Source organism: Xiphophorus maculatus, chromosome 17 (genome assembly GCF_002775205.1).
Source record: "Xiphophorus maculatus strain JP 163 A chromosome 17, X_maculatus-5.0-male, whole genome shotgun sequence".
Classification (NCBI taxonomy): domain Eukaryota; kingdom Metazoa; phylum Chordata; class Actinopteri; order Cyprinodontiformes; family Poeciliidae; genus Xiphophorus; species Xiphophorus maculatus.
The window spans coordinates 14,376,919-14,398,094 of NC_036459.1; the positions used below are offsets into that span (position 1 = coordinate 14,376,919).

At 39.5% G+C, this 21,176-nt stretch overlaps 1 protein-coding gene across 2 annotated transcripts in view; it reads right to left on the reverse strand.

The window, feature by feature from the left end:
- The window catches only part of tbc1d22a (TBC1 domain family member 22A), a 136,746-nt gene that overhangs the window by 89,942 nt on the left and 25,628 nt on the right, over positions 1–21,176 (reverse strand). The window contains exons 6-9 of one of the 2 annotated variants that reach the window (XM_023350401.1): positions 18,908–18,978; positions 8,560–8,688; positions 5,741–5,806; positions 441–555 (exon numbers count right to left, since the gene is read on the reverse strand). In XM_023350401.1, the coding sequence (XP_023206169.1) occupies positions 441–555; positions 5,741–5,806; positions 8,560–8,688; positions 18,908–18,978 (381 nt within the window). Of the gene's footprint in view, positions 1–440; positions 556–5,740; positions 5,807–6,266; positions 6,330–8,559; positions 8,689–18,907; positions 18,979–21,176 lie in introns of both variants that reach the window. The other variant, XM_023350402.1, reaches the window with a different exon arrangement.

Here is a 21,176-nt window from a genome sequence, read left to right on the forward strand (position 1 = left end):
ACATTCATTTGCCTAAATGTGGCGAAATATAAACATCAACAGCAGGGGGGCTACGGAGAGAACAGTGGGATGCGCAAACAATCACACACACACGCTCGCCAACACGCGTTACGCTACGCGTCACGCACCGCAAAGAGTGGAATCAGGAGTGTTAACCAGAAAATGACTTGATGAATAGAATTTCAAAGCATATTTTCGCACAAAGAGGGAGCAGAATGGATGAAGGGTAGACAGGTGTAAAATGAGACGGTACAGAGGGTCCCACGAGAGATTTTCTACAACCTGCGCAGGTGAAACAGAAAGTAACCCGTCTTTGTACCGTCTACAGAAGGCGTCACTCAGCTTTAAAAGCGTTTAACATGAAGGATCGGGGTTAGTTTTAAAGTGGGAAATAAAGAGTGGAGAGAGTGAGAGAAGGTAGGGAGGGCGCCGTCACTCACCGATGTACTCGAAGACGAAGACGACGAAGAACGGCGTGACCAGGTCGTTGATGCCCTGCACGTAGCCGCTGGCCGGATGCCGGATGGCCCAGATGAACAGAATCCGCTCAAATATCTTCAACAGACGGACACAAGCAGTCGGTCAAAAACAATGGCTTATGGAAGGGAAGCAACTACATCAGACATTCTCACCAGTGAAGAAAAAGCTACTTTTTGAAGCAATTAGTTCGCAGTGTTTCACCTACAATCGTGAGGAAACGTGGGGCCAAAAATCTGGAGGTCGTGGCGCTCTGAAACGCGCCTTTGCCCAAACGGCCAGAGAAGCCTCTAATTAATGTGGAACCGGTAATTATAGAGCAAGCGGAGCAGAAAATAAATGTTGTTTACGAAATACACATTGCAGAGCTCCTGCTGCGCCAGACGGGCATCGTATTTGCTTAGTTTTTGTTTCGTTTCAATTTTAGATGAAACACTGCGGCGTTGATTAATGGCAAATGAGTTGGGTGTGGAAAAGGCAAGAAAATTTCAAACAATAAGCTGGTTAAGTGTAAAAAAAAAAAGCTTAAACAGCCACGGCTAATGATTTTGAGGTGTGTTAAACTGTGTTAGTTTTGACATGGTTACTGATATTAATTATTCCTTTCTAAACCTTACGATTATTTTCCCTCCAACCTAGAAGTCGCAGTCTGGGAAAGGTAAACTTTATGCTTCACCATGTTTTTTTGTTCCCCCCTGGCAGTGAACGCACCATACCAAGCACTACCATCTCACTTTAATAACAACGCTGTTCAGTGTGGAAGTTGATGCTCAGTTAGCTACTTTCTGTTCCAACAAGGTATTTTTGTGAGGAAACCCAAAGAAGTTTCTAGAAAGATTAGAACGCTAACTGTTAGCAGCTAACAGGAAGCTGAACATGTCACAGCAAAGTGGCTGTTTTCTCCTTTTGAAGAGTTCAGTTTTAGAAATTCTACGCTTGTGGAAAGAGTCTACTTGCTCTATGCTAAATACATACTTAGCAATGCAAACTTAACCTAGTTTATTGAGCTAATTGTGCTAACTGTTAATACAAGACGCTTAAAATAGCTGAAAAATGTCAACTCTGCATTCCTTTCGCCTTCGTTTTAAAATATTAGTCAAAATCCTGTTCAGATGCAGAGCGGTGTAACATCAACTGCTCACTCTCTAACGTAATGTAGCATAGTTAAGGGAAATGGATGAATGATTTAACTGACCAAGATATAAATGTGAGCTACTTTTATCTTCAAATATTAAAGTGGACAGTAATTTCTTTAAAAAAAACGAGAATGGGAAACGAGACTCTTGTAATTCTCCTTTAGTTGGGTCTTATTTGTTTGGATACCTCTACCCTCCTTCCCCCCCAATATATGAGACATAAGTGTTTTATTTTTCTACAAATATTTTATTTTGAGGGTGATTTAATATTTTTTCCATAAAGTAAAAAGAGGAATCTGTTGTATCTGGATTTGGTGGTTTGGTTTCGGAAAAGCATTTATGACTGGAAATTGACAACAAAAATCTTTGATGGGTGCCTCTCCAGTTCAGAAAGGATTGGGTTCAATTAATGAAAACAGGATCCTCCAAGAGCTAAATAGTAATTCAAAATGAATCGATTTGGCTTCAACACCGTTAAGCACCATCTGATTGCTTTTTCTCAGCTCCACATTTGGTTCACAAACAAACAAACAAAAAAAAAGAAAGGCCCACTTTGAACCTCATTTTAACGCTACAGTATTCAATATATTGCTCTTCTTCTCTGTGACTCCGCCTGTCCTTCTCCCTCTTTCCTCTCATTTTCAATATTTTAGTTGTTTGTTGTTGGGGTTTTTTTTTGCAGGGTGAACACCTCCATCTTTGTTATGAGGGACTGTTTAATGCTGTCAGTGAGAAGAGAATTGAAGAGGGCTCGATGCTCAGCTTGTTTTTCTGGTGTCCAAATGTCTTTACCTCTCCTTCATCAAAAAGAGCTCTCACATCTTGGCATAGCCCCCCAACCTATCAAGTTTTTTCTTTCTCTCCCTCCCTTGTTTTTTGGGAATATGCCATGTGTATAACAAGCGTATTACTCATTTTATTTCTGACTTGATGTAAACGCGGTGATGTCAGACAGTAGCAGATCTCTCGCAGACTCTCCTCCACCTGCCCGCTCTTTTCTTATCAAAGCCGCATCAATCAAACGGGAAGAGGTGCCGGCGATAGAAGGCCGAGTGGGTAATGGGACTTTCTTTTCATGCAGCTTCCAAAGCTGACATGCATATTTCACACTGGCAGCTACCCAGAGAGCTATGCTGGGTGAACCAACACCCTTTTATTTACTTATTTATTTTTCTTGCTGCGGGTGAAAAGAGACATCTTCTGTTTGTGTGCTTAAAAATAAAAATCAAAGAGAGACATCAAAGTTTAGAGCACGTTCTGCTAATCTCACATTAACCTCAGATTCTTCCAACGAAGCATTTACAGGACAGGAAATCAGCTTTGCCAGTGCCTCCTGTGTCAAACGGTTATGGCTTCATCCCATTAGCGCGGGACCCCAAGGACCAAGATAAGGCTAATCTCAAAAAAGTGGAGAGGAAATTGTCCCTTCCACAGAAAAAGAAAGGAGTCAAGGATGAAAGGACAAATAGGGTTTCCCCCGGAAAACCTGCTAAGCCCGGCGGTAGGGGTGCTAAGGCAATCCACCAGCAGCCCACCGTGTTTTTGTGTTAAAAAAAAGTGAAAAGGTACAAAACTTTGGAGATGCACGAGTAGGCATCACAATTTGGCAATATGTCAACTATAAACCTAGCTTAATCCTTCTTTAGTGTCACTGTTAAACCATATTTAAAATAAATTATGCTTAGCCTGGAGGGGTGGCAATGAAAGCCTGGAGGCCCGCCAGTCTTACACTGGGGGAAACCCTGGATAAATGTTCTTCATAATAGCCTTTTTTTAAATGCTTTTTGCATTAACTTAAATTATTATTGAAAGAAACATTAATCTAATTTCTATGAATATATGTATGCTACACCTTTATTTTAGAAAAAGAGCAGAACTCCTGGGTGGAGAAAACCGTCCCCAAAAAACTGACATTAACAGTAAGCAGCTTGCAGTGCAGAGAAGACATCAGCGATCCCGTTTCCCTTCTTACCTCTGATTACAGAGCAGCGTTTTAACCTGTACAAAACAGCGACAGTGGGAGGTGGTGCTGCCTGAGGCGCTGCATCGACTAAAGAGCCTGAGCTCAATGCTGGAATTTCTACTCCGCTTTACACACAAACATTTTTTGGCAGCCTGTTTGTATGTGTGGTTGCCAGGCTTGTTCACACCTGTGTAGAGGTGGACGTAACAGAGAGGCCTCAAGTGCTGGCCTCCTCATTAGCCTCCACCTCATTATTGGGAACTTTTCTTTGTGTTTACCGTTCTCATGTCTGTGACAGGCCTCGGCGGAAACGGTGAGGTAATAAGCTCTGGAAAGGAATAAAATCCAGCTTGTTTCCGCAGGAAGCCGGATTTCGATACTTTATCCTCAGTGCTAAAAATGCTTGTTTTCAGTATTTTAAAAGGCTTTACAAGTAACAAAATCATATAAAGAAAGACATAAAACTATATATTCATCTTTTGTTGCAGCAGAATAATCTCACACTGATTTTTATTTAAATCCAACCCTTCTGAGGATATTTTCTCCAGAGAGGAAAGTTTAAAAAATAATAATGAAATTAATAGTAGCATGATTACTAGTGTCCCTAAAATGATTTTAAAGGGCCTAAATAATAATCATGTAGAGTGATTGAAGCTGTAAATATATGAAGTATGACTTTACATTGTTTTTTTTTTTTTTTAAAAAAAACAGAAAGTGAGTTCTGTATATTGATAACACGTTTCTCAGGGGAGCAAATGTGATGTTCTAGATGTTGATTATTACGGCTGCCTCAAAAATGTACCTACAGAGCGAGTATCAGCATTCGAGCAAAGTAGAAACGGTTATTTATAGTTTTTCTTTCTCATCACCTCACATTTAATTATAGGTTATGCAACACAAACGCCTGTAATGTGAAAGCAAAGGTTTTGTCACATTTTGCTCAGCCAGAGATTGTGTTCACCATTTGTTGGCTGCCTGCCTTGTTTATTTGGCTTGCTACATGTTTAGATTATTTTTTTTGTTGTTGTTGTTGGGTTTGTTTTTTAAACATATTTCTCATCGCCGGCCAAGGAAATAAATGCAACTATCATGAGACGCCAGGCCGACCAGAATCGAAAAAGGAACGTAGAACCCCTTTCCACAGCCAACTCAGTGTCTGAACCTAAATAGTGGCAGGGTTTGCAGTAACTGCTGTATTTCCCCACTCTGAACGCAACATAAGATTATGCTGCAACAATGAATGATCTTATTTCAAAGCTTTTTACATGTCGTTTTGATAAAAGTGATTGGCTCTGGAAGTACCCACAAGCCAGACTGTTCAAACTGCTGCTCACTTTACAGTCTTACTTCAATGCCAGAAAACAACCTAGATATAAAAGCACATTTTCTTTTCAGAAGCACAAACAAAGCACAACAAAAAGATACGAGTGGCAGCCATGCAGAGTGAAAAAGTTCAGGGTTGTCTGATTCCATGCATGCCTGAAGAAATTATGTTTATGCTTTTAATTTTGTCTTTTTTTTTTCACATCATGCAGTGTTCTACAGTGAGGGTTTTCCTGTCATTACCTCAGTTTTTTGGAGTTGCACATAGGAATTTTCTTATTGTGTTTATAAAAGGGCAGCATTATGCATTTTCCAGACACAGTTACTTGATGGTGTTATAAAATGGTTACCTTCAGTTGTTAGAAACTCTATATAAACCAAATTTAACGTTGAAATTTAAAGCCTTGATATTGGGCCTGTGTCTCTTTAAGAAACTCCGCCTTCAGAAAGTGATGATTATTAACCCTTTAGGAACATTTTTACCAGTGCTGCACTGAGAGGCGGAAGCTTGGAAACTGCAGCTTCGAGGAGGAGCTGCGCCTCGAAGGCGGAGCTAAGTTAAAATCGGGCGTTGAACTGATTCATGAAGGAATCAAGGCAACACTCCAGGTGTTTTTACTGAGGAAATAACATTACAATAAGATGTAGAGCTCAAAATCATGGATTTTACATAATACTGCCCCTCTAAAGAAATCTATAAGAAAACTAACCAAGCCGATTCTTTCGATTTTTCATGAACATGGACTCCGCCACTGATAGGCTGGGTGAGTCAGTCTGAAGGCAAAAGGGAAAACCCTCCTAATGTGAGGTGGTGTGTGTGCTCCTGCAGGTGGGGTCTCACCTCTTGGACAGAAGCTTGTTGGAAAAGAGGAATAAGAGGATTAGTTCTCGGTATGTCAATGTGAATCTGCGGGGAGAGAAAGAAAGAGAAAGACAAACAGGAAGCAACGGGCAGATTAGCACGGATCTGGCCATTACAGACAGTGATGGAGAACGGAGCGAGAGCAAAAGTTAGTGGATTGGTGTTCTTGATTGGAGTCAGACTGGGGTTTCTGGTGCTCTGAAATGGAAAGCAGCCGTGGTCTTGGGGGTGTGCAGATGGGCGCCTTTAGCATAATGGGACGGCTCCCTTTGATGTTTCTGTGAGGAGCGTTGTAAGACCACGTTTTTCTGCCATTTCAGACCGTCTACCCCCGCAGACGAACAATACAGCAGGCGGACAGATTCGTCAGAAGGGAGCCAGACGGATGCAGGGCGGCAGGTTGAGACGGGCCGGCTGACACAGTCTGGAAGAGTGTGTGCGTGTGCGCACTAGTCGCTCAGAGGACCAGCGCGCGCAGCTGTAGCCACAGTCCTGGACGCCTTACCTCTGTCACCTTTGGCTGCAGCACCAAATTTTCAGGATTCATCCTAGGAATGTCTATATGGATCTGACAGCAACACGGAAAGGAAATGTGTTAGAGAGTCAAACTAACACAAACACACTCAGCGTTCATAAGGGAGTCATGTCATCAACTTTTTTATATATTTTGTCACCTTAACACCACAATCAATGTAAGTTAGTATTTGAATAATTAAATCTTTGTGCATTGCCAAAGATTCTCAATTAACTAAAGATGCTTGCCACAACAAAATCTGGAGATTATAAACAAACCATTTTAAGTGAGTATTGCAACTTAATCTCTACACCAGAAATGACTGTTGTATTCAGGAGTTCAACAGCTAGATGCTATACATCGTTGAAACTGGAAAAGGAAGCTTTAACAGCTAATGCTAGCTGACATGAGATAAATGTATTAAACAAGATCTTATGTCAGTTCTTCAAAATGTCATTGGTGGCTTAAGAAATGTCAATGTGGAGGCATTTAAGGGTCAAAAGTCATTCCAGCACAAAGTCGTACTCTGGGTGTAGCAAATTCCGAGCAATGTTTTTAAATTTTTAATCTTGGATTTTATTTGACGAGGGATTTGAAACCTCATCTCTACCAAGCAGCTCCTCCTTCATAACATGCCGTCTGTTCTCATCCACATATCAAAAGGTTGTCCTTATGTTCATTGCATACCAACAAAAAAAAAATAGAAAAAGTGAAAGAATGAAAGAGTGAAAGGAAGAAAAATAGTGAAAGAATGAGTGGCAGAAAGGAAGAAAGAGAAAAAGTGAAAGAAAGGAAGAAAGACAGAAAGGAAGACAAAAAATTAAGCAAAGACAGAGTAAAAGAAACTAAGAGGCAGAAAGAAATGGTGAAAAAACTAAGAGTTAAAGAAAGAATGAAAAAAAAAAAAACAGAAAGAAAGAGAGATGGATATTCAGAGGTTGATGAACTAACCAGGAAAAAGATCTAGAAACATCCAGGCATTTTTAGGAAATCCATCCTTAAAATGATCAAAACCAAGATCATGCACACTGAGGAAAAAAAAAATAAAGTTGCAAACACAATAAGGCACGCAGCAAAAGCAAAATCAGAAATTACTACACAATCCAAAACTGTTATAATGTGGCTACAGGACGCGATTCCAACAATCATCACAACAAAGTGTGCCAGCTTCGTGGCAGCTGTGACGAGGAGATCAATGGGAAATTGGGCCAAATATGAAAAATGTGTGGAGCACCGAGACTGACAGCCCACTTTGAAGTTTCTTATCGGCTTCAAATGAACAGGAAGTAGTCCAATGTTAAAAAGAAGAAGTGTGCAAAGGGTGAAAGACTGACAGATAAACAGAGAGGGAGGGGAGGAGGGAGTAGATTTTCAAAGCCACAGAAAAGTGTTCATTTAAGCAGCTCTTTGAAGCTGGCTGTCCCTGCTCTGAACAGAGCTCGACCACGCTCCCGTCATGTTGATACGAGCGACAGTCCAGTCCAGAGAGGACAGGGCGAATGAAAACAAAGAACACAATACAACGGGAACATCTGGATGCTTCCTGCAATTGTGACTGTGGATGTAAGTCTGTGAAAACATGCGTGGCGGTGCTAGGATTGGGCTTTCAGAACCAGAAAAATCACACTGGTGACCAGTAAATCCCAACTTTGTTAGATATTTATTTAGGGTTTCCTCCAGAGAATATTTTGAACCCGGCGGTAAAGGCGCTAAGGCAGTCCACCAGTGTGCTTTTGTGTTAAAAGACATTAAAAGTTACAAAAATGTGGAGGTGCACGAGCAGGCAACGTCAATTGAAAATGATAGCGTGTGAGGCCAATGTGCGGGTGTAGGAACAGAGCTAGATGAATCAGTCTTTACTGTCACCGGTGTAAAAATGAAAAACCCTGTTACAAAAAAAACAGATGACGCTTAGCCTGGCGGGGGAGCAAATAAAGCCTGGTGGGCCACCAGGCTTATAACACACAGAGGCAAACCCTGTTTGTTTGAAACTGTACAGACGCCAACAGAGTTATCTTTGTCTTCTTCAGTAGAATCAACACACAAAGCTAAGATATCAGTCAGTAGAATAAACCTGACTTAACATGAAGGGATGTGATCTGAGCTTAAATGATCAAATCTTGGCTTCCTGGTTTAGACAAAGGACCTACAGCTTCGTCATCCACATCCTGACCAATAGGGAAAGGTTCGGCAGCACAAAGGTAAGTTATTCAGTATCAGACAAGTGTGTTATGTTTTGGCTCCCACTGTGTGTGTGGGCGTGTGACGGCATTTCAGCATATACCTGTCTGTATGTGTCTTGATGGTGCTCATCATTGCGCGAGTCGTAGTATTGCTGGATGAAGCCGAAATATTCTTGTCTCTTCCTCTGTAGAACGCTTTCTCGCCTCTCTGCGTTGGCAGGCAGATAACCCTGAAAGGCAAAGTCAAAGAGAGGATTAAAAAACAACTTTTGTTTGAATTTTTAAATGTAACCATATTTGACATGTTCTGAATTTCAATACATTTATGATTTTATTGATTTATTTATTTTTCTTATTGAGCAGCACCCTTCATTGTAAGTTTTGGATCCTAATTGAAGCAGCAGGAGGCTTGTTATAAAGTGAAGTTGTGGCTGGGAAAAAGCAAAATGCTTGGGTAGTTTTCACTGCCAGTTGCCTGGCAACTCATCTTTGGAGAGAAACAGACGGGTTTCCAGTTTATATGCTAAGCTAATCAACTGTGAGCTCTGGTTTTTTCTCCCCCCCCCCCCCCCCCCACCAACAGAGATGACACAGGCAGTGATGCTGTCAATTCAGACTGTATACATAAATCACTTACATGAAGTCGAAGACAAGAAGTATTTAACTTTCGCGTGTCGTAAGAACAAGTTTCAAATGACTTGTCTTGTGATAAACCAAGAAAACACCTCATCGCTGAACAGATCTTCTTCAATGTGGTGGAGCATTCAAACACCTTCCTATTGCCAGTTTTGTGTTGCATTATGGGAAAACTAAAACCAGGAAGATAGAGCACATAACACCAGTTTTAAAGTCCCTCCACTGGCTCCCTGTAGCTCAAAGAATAGACTTTAAAATACTGTTGCTAGTTTATAAATCACTGAACGGCTTAGCACCACAATACATTAAAGATCTGCTTTTATTGTATCAACCTTCCAGACCTCTCAGGTCTTCTGGTTCTGCTCTGCATCCCCAGAACCAAACGAGGAGAAGCAGCTTTCAGCATCTATGCACCACAAATTTGGAACAAACTTCCAGTAAACTGTATAACAGCTGAAACACTGACTTCTTTTAAATCTCAACTAAAAACCCACCTGTTTAGGATTGTATTTGAAATGTAATCAATTACAAATTTACTGATGGAACTTGACTTAATGCTTTGTTTTGATTGTTGATTCTATGTTGCATTGTGTTTCTGTGTTTGTAATGATGTAAAGCACTTTGAAATGCCTTGCTGCTGAAATGTGCTATACAAATAAAATTTGATTGATTGATTGAAAACATTGTATTTATTTCTATCAGGTTTTCCAAATTTCCTAACCTTTTCATTCCACTCTACAGTTAAGCACTGCTGCACTGCAATACACTTTTGGTTTAGTTTCTAATGCAACACTTGAAGTAAAGCTAACTTACAAGTAACTTTTCAGCAGGAAACAGTTTGTTTTAAATAAATAATTTCTAATACTGATGAAAAAGTACTAATTGCAAATGAAATCTGCCAGTAGAACAAGACATTTTTCCCATTTTTTTAGTTCTGAGAAAAAATGAGAAAATGTCCCTTGGATATCAATAGTTTTTCAGCTCACTATAAATCTGTCACTAATAGATTTATATTGTCTTATTAGGCTAACTGTTACGATTGTGTTCAAAACATGCTAGAGTAACGCTTCAATATGCTTACGTCAGCACCGCAAATGTTCTTTTAGATTGATTTTCTTGTGAATTTTCAGTGGTTTCTGCCATCTTTCATTAAGTAGTGATGCTTTGTAAGTTGTAGTTTAAATTTTCTAGAAAAGTTCTACAAAGCAAACGCCAACACACCCGGGATTAGAAGGAAAACTTTGGGCTGTGCTGCGGAACGTCTGCTGCTCCTTAGGCCTACCTGGCTGTGTGTGTTTATGTGGGGAATGGGTATATCTGACAGAATTTGCGAGCGTTGGTGTGCGTGAGTGAGCGTTCATCTCAGCGCAGTGCGGCTTACGCAACGGGCAGAAAGTCGAGTCCAACCAAGTCCAGACGTGACTTAAAACCGTGGGGTTATAAAAGAATCACGGCATCAGAGTTTTCGAAAGTGTGCTGAAACATACATTTAGGCCTTGGAAAACATGTCAGTGATGGCAAAAGCAGGCCACTCTGGCTGGGGAGCTCAGAGGAAAGGCTTGGAAAATTTGAAGAATTTCGTCAACTTTTATTTAGAACTCGATTCTAAGAACTAACTATTTTTTATTAGCTCAGTTTAGGTCAAGTTCTGAAGATATCTTCCAATTCAATAAATAAATAATTTCCTTCACATTTTTAACATTACATTACAGTTTTGTTGTTCTTTGCACTTAAATCTCCAGGGTTGTCGATCTTTTTGAGTCAACTTATAGTACAATGGTCTTCCATGATATTTCTCACATACAGTATATAGCTGGGATAAATGATGAATATATACACTGATCAATGTAGTATTGCTTGATTTTCTAGCACTAATTATATCTTTTTGTTTCAATTTATTTCAATCAGTCTTTTTTTTAGGATAAAATACATTGAAATATGGAGTTAGTTTTTTTCCTTGGCATCTTGATGTAATTAACCGTTTTTCTGGAAGCAAGCTTCCATTTCTTTGGCCATGAGAGACAAACACTTCTGGCAAGCGTCAAGAGAGGAGTATATAACAGTAGTAAAGTTTCTTCTCTGCTGTTTTATTTGTTGTTTCCCCAGTCTTGGGCCCTTGAGATGTTCGAGGAGCACAGGGGATTGTTTGTCTCACCCGAGCGTTTTGCTTGCAGACGCGTCAACAGACTGATATACGCTCCGGCCAACACCCTGGGAACGGTTAAAAGCAAACTTAGCTGTAGGAGGGGAAAAAAATAAACAGATTGTTGTTTCCCCCCCCCTCTCTCTCTCACTAGTGTGTTTGTCAGGACAAATAATTCCACACATAAATATGTCATTCAGATGTTTGCCTGTTTGTTTCCATACATTAAAAAAATAGAAAAGAATTTACTGTGAAGGAGGTCAGCTCTGAACTCATTTACAGCCCATCTCAGCGCTGCCATGCATCCAGACGGCCATGTTTGTGCCAGCACAAATCAGGCTGAACATTGGCTATGTTTGTTGCCCCCCCCACCCATCACCACCACCGACTTTTCTACCCGACGGTCTCTCTGCCAAAACGTCCAACCGTCCCATGTTGAAACGGCTCCATATGCAAACACGCGCAAGGCCTGCGTACACACACAAACACAGGACGCTACAGGCCAGCTACAAAGCACTGGGCTCCAGTGTAACGGGGGGCCGGCTGCCAAATGAGGCAGAGTGTGGGCGTGTGTGTGTGTGTGTGCGTGTGCGTGTCGGTTGAAGGTTAATGGACAGCTTAAAGGAGGTCAGTAGCACTGGAGCTGCCTTACTGCTCAATGAAACAGCACAAAGATACGCACACAGATTTTAAAAGACCTTCATGGATTTGTTTGGTTACCAAGGATCATGCCCACTATTATTGTGACATTCACTGTTAATGATCTTTATTAATGATGCTCATTTTCTAAGTGTTATCATTCATTTTTACCACAACCATCAATATTATTATCATTATCATCGGTCTTTATTAAGATTACCGTCCTCATCATCATCGTTTTATTATTACCATTACTCTCATCAACACCGTCTTTGTCATTCACAATATTACAAATATCATAATCACTGACTTTAACTATTAGTACTACTTATTGTATTATCTTTTTTAATTGTAAGGAATATTTTCATTAAATCCATGGGTCATTGTTACAATCATGAAAATGATTCTCTCACATTACATTTTTTAATAATTTATTTTCTTATTACTTATTATTTTCAACTTTATTCTGGTTTATTATTTATTTTTACTACTTGGGATTTTTATTATTTGATTTATTTCTCATTTTTATTACTACTACAATTTCTTTTTACCTCATTTTTATTATTTATTATTTTGTATTATTCATTACTATTGTCATTCTTTGCTATTTTACAATTATTTAAACTATTTTTTAATCAACAGTACTACTGTCACTGTAATCATTTTAAAATGATTACTACTACTATTATTATTATATCTTTATAATTACCTTCTGTTTTTATTATGTTTTAATTACTAAAGATAAGAACCAGACCCTCTGTGTCCCTGAAAGGACCAGCAGGATTAGACAATAGATGGATGGATTCTCATTTTTCTACCATCACTCATTCTTTTTCTGTCATCATCATCGTCATCATGCATAGTCTTATTTTAATTATTAGTATAAATGACAATTACCATTTATCGTCATTAGCATTGTTGTCATATTAAACCCAATGCTGGCCTCAGAACATATTCATTAAAGATTATTTCTGGTTGAGGACTGGCTTTTGTTTCCTTTTATTAAAAGGAGCTCTTTCATATTTTTTTTTATTCAGATGTTGATTATTGAATGTCACTGAAGTATGACCTGATAAGATTGGTGTAAAATATAGCAGTTCTTGCATTTCCTCCTTTGAACTGTTGGTCTACACGCCTGATCTCTTCATTCTTCCCTGAAATATTGCCTGTTCTCCTCCTAAAGGAAGATCCAGCTCTATAAACTAACAGAAAAAAAAAAATAGACAAATAAATAGAAAGCGCATAGAAGATATCCCTGGGAGAAAACGTTTGGGGCGGGGGGGATTTAAATGAAACAGTTCTTTTTACTTAGTCTCCTCTCTAAATTGATTTCTACTTTGCAGGAAAACATTATCCTGGAAGCAGATTGGAATCTGTCCCAGAGCGAGCACAAGAGAAGATGGATTAAAATTAAACTTCTCATTCCTCGAGTGTCTGCCCACCTGTATTTTTAAAGAAACATCTCGCAGGTTCTGAAGCCTGGTTCGTGTTATCTTGGAGCATTCATATTCGATCCAGTTTTTAAAGCGACTTTGTTCCCCTCCAAATCAGAAATGTTCTTTAATAATATAATCCTTTCTAGTAGAAAGTTGGAATGTCAGCAAAGAGTGACAAGTTCCCTCTCTGTGTTCAAGCACAAGCATACTGATTTGATTTTTTGGGTAAGTTTAAGAATTAAATGTTCACAAAAGAAAAATACTGCATCAAATGAACACAACATCCCTATGGCGAAACATGGTGGCCGGTGGCAGCATCATGCTCTTAGAGGCTTGAGACGAGGGTGTGAGTCAGCAACCTTTTCCGTTCAAAGAGCCGCTGCTGCCCCCGTTGCAACAAAATAAAACTCGCCAAGCGACGCAAAAAACACATTTCTAAATATGTGCATGAAATATTTTTTTATGAAAGCTAGCAGAAGTACAAAAAAACATTTTTTTCAGATTTTAGATCAAAACAATCATCTATTGTAAGAGGAAAAATAAAACCATTTTCTAGAATGAGGTTAGTCTTATCTATAAATGTAGAAAATGAAGAAAGATAAGTATATTTCCATGCTAGCTGCTTTTAAAAGGACTTTGCTAGACACTACAAGCAGTGTCTAGCAAAATAATATAATCTACAAGCAGATTTTGCATAAAAACTTAAGAGGAAAACATCTAAAATTACCCTTTGTTATTGCGTCCATAATCAAAAACTTTTTTTTTTCTATTTTTTTGGTTTTGTAAGAGCCACAGTTGGAGAGGCAAAGAGCTACAGGTTGCATGTTAGCCCCCTGGCTTAGATGACACATTTTTGCCATACACTGGTCCAGTCAAAGTTCAGGATTAAATCCAATCCTTGAAATATATAAATCAGATGACCTCCATCAATATGGAGAAGTAGTGACGTCCCCCCCATCCCCCCCAAAAATAGCAGCTGTAGTTGAAGCGAAAGGTAGCAGTTTTGACTCGAGATGGAGGAACACAAATTTATGCCACACTTTTCAGATTTTTTTGTCTTTTTCTTTTTTTAGGGGCATGCCATAGCAATACATAGGAGAGCAGGCCAATGCATTGCTGTGTGTAAGTCAACAGGCTGGTGAATACCCACATGCTACTGACAGCATTTACGCTCACCTTAGCATTTAGTCTAATTTTAGCTTATACACAAATGTTGACATATTGGGTGAAGTAAGTCACTGCTAGTCAACATGCTAGTGATAGCCCTCATGCTAACATTAGCCATAAGCAAACATAAGCATTTTAGCTCATTGTTGATGCATTAGCTACTTTAGCATACTAAATGGAGTAAGTCCACATCTTAATGGTTCCCCACATGCTACGGACATTTACTTTTATATATTTACTTACCATTTACTTTTTTAAACTTACTGTTGTTTTTTTTTAATTAATCTAAAGTCACACGAACATTTTGGGTAGAAGTGGGGAAAAAGGAAGCAAAACAACATGCTAGAACAGCGAATAAAGTAGTAAATTTATTAAAGATACAACTTCCTCTAAGAGCTATCACTTTCCTTCCAAAAGGTCAAAGGGTGGGGGAAACCTGAAGATTAAAGAACACAAAGGGTGGACATCAGTAAGTCAGATGAAAAATACATTGCTCTTTTCTCCCAGGCAACGTAATTACAGCATGTGAGCTGTCGCACGGTAACTATTTAGCATAATCTCGGAATCAGCTGCTGCCGCTCTCTGGTGTATTTCATAAAGCCCTTTAGCCTTATCAATATTTCCACAGCCAGTTAGTTTTTTTTTCTCCCCCCCCCCCCCCCCCCCCCCCACCCCCCCCCCACCCCCCCACCCACCCCACCCCCCACCCCCTACTCGCCCACCATTTTACATTTAACAGCCACACTCCATTAGCAAATGTACATTTTGCTACAGGGCAAGGTTTTTCTTTTCCTTTTTTTTATTATTATTTCGCAAAGCCATTAAATTTTTTCCTTCCGCCTTCAGGCTTGGACACCGAGTGCTCCTTAAACAAATTAAATAAAACAGTATTATTGTTGAAATAGTAGGAGGCTTAAGCACGCGTGTTTGCGAGGCTGCAGGCAGACTTGTGGAGTCTGGTGAAGATGATGAAAAAGAAAAAAAAAAAGGCTATCAGAGAGATTATTACTGTTCTCTTAGGTTCTCCTTTACAGACAACCGTTCCAGGATATTTTTTTTTTATGTCCACACTTGCTTAAAACGGTAAAAGGAAGGAGTAAATCACAACATGCGGAAGTAACAGGAATTATCAAACATGGCGTTGCTCAAGCAGTTTTTGTTGGATGAGAAAAAAATATAAATGAAACGAGGTGATCAAGTGAGGGAGAAAACTTTCTTTAAGTGCAGATAAGATCATGAGATCAGGCGTTACGACCTCAGAAGGGATTTCAACACCATCCCCTCTGACGTTAGATGCAGCAGATTCGGCCCTGTTTGAGCCAAAAGAGGTGCGGAGATATTAAAAATTAAAAGATGATTTGAATTTCGGATGGAGACCATGTTCCCTTCATAAACACTTTTTTTTTTTTATGACAATGAGCCGAATAAACCTACAACCCAGCCTGAGGCAGGATACAACAATAATACTATTAATAATCTTTATTATGCACAGATGTCTAGAGTTCTCATTTGACTTTGCATGGTAATAAAAAAAAAAAAAAAAGATCACAAAAAAGTCACAAACTAACAACATTACATCGGAGTAACAACAGTTGAGAAACATTATTGCACTTGCGATAAATAATTTTACATGAATCCTCTTGGAAGCTTAAATTCCCCAAATAGGGGGCGACTTTAGCAACCTGCAATTTGTTGGATCTTTTGTTTTGTTTGCTTTTTGTATAAATCTCCCAGCATCCTTTGTTCTGTGCCAGTGATTGTGTTGGACATACTGCTGATTCTGGACAGTCTATTTTGTCCTTCACAAATAAATGACACCCCACCAGTTCCTGAGTGTTCAAAGGAGATCTGCAGAGTAATCTCCGAAAAATATTTTAACTACTTGGATTAAAAGAACAGAACCTGAATGAACTAAAACAGCGAACATTATGATTGTCTTCTTTGCTTAAAAGTCAGTTGTGAAAAAAACGGTGGTTGGTCGAGTTTTCAGCGGAAACAACTTTTCAGCTTACACTGATCCTGACTGGCAAAGTTAGGCCTTCTTCTTCAAAATTCAAAATCACAAAAAGTCCTTGTTTTTGAAATCTTTGTAAAAAAATAAATATCTTGTACAACAATTGCGCTCTCAATTTACCTCTACAAGTCTTTGGCCAGACTTCAGGATTATGTCTTCACCTTACAGTGGTCTACGAAGTATCAAAAGGTACAAAATAAAAACTCCAGAGAGTTTCAAAACTCGTCTTTAGCCAGAAATTGTTTGCTGTTTTTTCTTTTTGTTTGCAATATCACAACCAACCATCCATACTCTATTTGCTTCTCTCATAGGGTGGAAATAACCACAAAAACACCTCAATTACTAGTAATAGTATCTTAGTTGACTGAAATCTATCTAAACATGTCTGATTTAGGTTGCTGAATACGTGTGTTTTTTTCAAAAATCATGGCTTGTTTGTTGTTAAGGCAGTAAGTTCATTTGCATATAGAGCAGGTAACTGGGACCCAATCTCAAGGAGTCTCCCAAGATTTACAGATGACTGTAATTCCAAAACCTGTTAAAGATTGTATAAGCACATGGCCTTAGCTCAAGATTCGTCAGTCCACTGGCATTTCAAAGAATATCAGTGCCTTTCGTTATCAGCTCTGAATATAGAGAAAGTGGACTGTATCACATGGCATCCATTCATCCATCCATTTTCTAACACCCTTCTCCCTTGAGGGGTTCTCATTGGACAAGGGTGGAGAGGCTAGACAAGGCTGCTGGTGCCTATCTCCAGCTAACGTCCCGGGCGAGAGGCCGGGTACACCCTGGACAGGTACACCCTGTCTCTGTGTCTCAGGGCAACACAGAGACAGAACAGACAGCCATGCACACACACACACACTCACCTAGGGAGAATTTAGAGAGAATTTGGACTAAGAAGCCAGAGTACCCGGAGAGAACCCACGCAGGCACAGGGAGAACATGCAAACTCCGTGCAGAAAGACCCGGGGCTGGGAATCGAACCCAAGGCAACAGTGCTACCAACTGCGCCACTGTGCAGCCCTTATCACAGGGCATTCTTGGTAAATACCTCGTGATCTATTGCCAAAAACAAAAGAGAAATCCTACAAACGCTACAATCTGATGCCGCTCCATTTTTGTTTACATTTCGTGAAGAAGGAAGTTATGCCTCGTGTCGTCTTCAGAAGTGTCTGTGTCAGTGTAGTGGTGTAGTGCCACCACAGGCGAGAGGAGGAACAGATTTTTCAAAGGGTTTAGTTTGTTTGACAAATGCTGTGTGAAAGAGAACCGCACCATCTGAAAATGTAACAAATGTTGCAATTTTTGTCATCAGGTGTGGCAACACCCTAAATTTTACAGAATAGGGAATCAACTGATCAAAGGGTCTGTTTAATAGATACATAGGTAAATCCAGACATATTTTAAATAGATGTTTGCTTGTAATTTTAAAAAGGGTTTTAATAATGGAGCTAGTTTTTAAATAGCCCTTTGAGTGGCCAAAACCATAAAATAAACACAAGAGTGCAGTCAATTTATTATTGAATCATAGAAGCTATTCCCCAAACATATTCACACACCCCCTCCACACACACACACACACACAAACACACACACACACCAAGATGCACAAAGGAATACCAACACCAACAAACCTTTAATGAGGTATTATGTACGGTACATTAGCTTTACTGCCAGGAGCACACACATAAATACATACACTATACATACACAAACAATCATCTGAGTTTTTGTGACTGAATATGGTGTTACAAGCCTCTATCTGAGACGAGCACCACACAAATAGCTTAAGAGCCGGTCGGTAACCTCCAACCACAGGAAAAAGCGGCACAAACAGGCACACATACATCCACGCACCTTTAATGACATCTATTCTGCGGCACATTAGCTATTGTGCTGTAATTAATGGGAGAGTCATGGCGTTCAAAAAGCTAGACTTTCCTCAGCAGACAAAGAGCTGTACACCACAACAATGGCTTAATGAGTAAACACACCGTGCCTCTCATGAATAAATTATTTGTGTCTCACAATTAATTTTCCCTATTGAAGTTTGGAAGGGGGAAAAAAAATAAAAATAAATAAATAAAAAGACGACTCTTGGTCTTCATAAATCAAAACAGGAAGGGAAAGGGGCCGGGGGGAAGAAAAAAGACACGACAGCAACTTTATATTGGGGTGTGTGAGGGTGTGTGTGTGTGTGTGTTGGAGATCAACACCGTGTGGTTCTTATGTGTAACGGTTTATCTGGGATTTTATGTGCAACTGTGCTGCTCAGTTTGTATGAATCTGTATAAATTCCACGTTTATGGTGCTATGTGAGGTTTGTTTTAGAGCACGCTTGTGTACAATCGTTTTTTGCGAGTATTTTATGTTTTATGCTGTGTGGAAATGTGTGGCTAAAAACTCACAGAAAGAAGCTTCCAGGCTATCGGTCGAACTTGTCGCGGGATTCCAGACCAGCTGAGCTTCCGCAGGTCCTCTGCAAGACAACAAAAACACAGTGACGTCCGTTATTATCCAAACTACAATACCTTTACACAAGAGACGCTCTCTGAAATGAAATTGATCACACAGTAAATGTTGTTCGCTGTGTTTATGTTCTAGACCTTGAATCTACTGTAGGAGAGTTAATGAATGGAGGCACAAAAGACAAAAATTGACAAGAAGTGAAAGTTAATTGCATTCGAGGTGATTGCATAATCAGGTTAAGTGGTGATAAAGTGAGAGAAATAAAAGAAGCAAACAGTAGAGGAAATGTGTAATCAAGGAGTCAGGAATCTTAAAAACGATTCAAAACTGTTATTTTTCTGACTTCCTGCTTTCGTTTTCATCATCACAATTTCCCAATCCCCTCTATGAGAGCTTTGATGTCTTCTGCACTGAAACATACATCAAATGTGAGCATCAACAGTTAGTAAAACCCGTCCAAATGTCAAGTACATCACTGGCTTGTTCTACAAGCAAATGGACAATAATGTCGTTGAACACTCTTTAGTGTAGCGGCTATAATTGAGGGAAGACTAATCAGTTAGCTACTGTAAGCCCACGTACACACTGAGACGAGCACTTAATTTGAGTAGTTCGGTCAAAGCTTTACAAATACCGGACATCAGAATTTAGCAGATATTGTATTTACCAACAGACAGTAAGACTAGCTTGCAACAAAACAAAATTAAATTACTCATTACACATGTTCACACCGTGCTGAAAAAAAAAGGTAAGAAAAAAAGACAAACACCCTTTGTCCAAAGTAGGACCATATTTGTCTTATTCTGCTAGCAAGTTGGCAACTCACCCTATCCTCAATTTCCAAACTTCTGTTCCCATCTGTCTTTTTGGCACTAAAAATATGATGGGTTAGAAGTGGACTATTAACTACTTTTTCCCCAGGCTGGGGCAGGGGAACCTGCAGGCTATAATGTAAAATGAATCTGATGGAGAGGTGCAAATTGAACTTTTAAATTGGTGGAGAGTAATCCCCTTTGGGCTCATGAGGACCCAGAAAATATGGCTTAATGCAAGGTTTCAGCCAGCCGGTACCATTTCTCTCTAACACACACACACACACACACACCTACAGTGACAGTATAGGATATGGGAGTATGGGGATCAGCAATGATTGAAGGGAAAAGTACTTTTCCCTATGTGTTTTAAAGCTTTTGTCTGTGGGACTGATTTTGGATATATTTTTTTGGCTAATCTTGACAAATGAGGTTCCCTCTCACAATAAAGTTGTAGTAGAAAATAAATCTAAATAACTTATTCCCTCCATCTGGATTCATTTTTATTTGATGTCAAAACTGATTCTCAACAAAACAACTGTGGTGCAAAGTTAAAAATGTTACAGGACTGTAATGTCCACTGCAATGTGGGGAAGTTTAAAGCTGGGGAAAGTTTTAAAAAGTTTTAAACTAATATCCCGAGCTTTGAACATTTCATGGAGGATGACAAACTTGCTGTGACACTGATGGAAGCAGAGGAAATTAGGAGAAATTATGAATGTCTCTTAACAATTTTGCTAAAACAATGCAGAAATATATATTTTTAAAAGTAGATATAACAAAATGCTAATTTTAGTAGGATTTTTTTCTATCTTTTTTTTTTTTTACCTGAGGGGCCAAAACGGCTCTTTGGTTTGCGAAGGTTGCAAAATCCCAATGAAAACACAAAGATGTTTGTGGTTGCAATGTGAAAAGTTTAGGAGGTGTTAACACTTCTGCAAAGTGCTGTGAATTATCCCCATTATGGAAATCTACGGGAACGCGGAAGCAGAAAAAAAAAAGTGGTCAATCTGAGTAATGTTTTAATTTAGTCCAGAGTGACCTCTCCTACCACCGTCAGAGTGTTCAGGATATTGAACGTTCCGGCAGTCTATCACGGGAGCAGGAAGTTCCTAGATGACCTTGTGTTAACACCGACTCATTTATTATTCACAAACGGGTCTTTTCTCTGCCCCCACCCCGCCCCGCGAAGTATACAAACCTGTATTATTCAACAAGACTAGTCGCCACAGCAAAACTGAGACAAACATAAAAAAACAAGACAAAAAAAAAAAACTAATGAAATCTCTTCGCTTGTAATTGAACGGGTTTACCTGCATTCAGGGAGCGAAGGCAGAGGGGGAACTGATTTACTTGCAAATTAATCGCTCGTGCCCGAACACACCTTTCAGAGTTG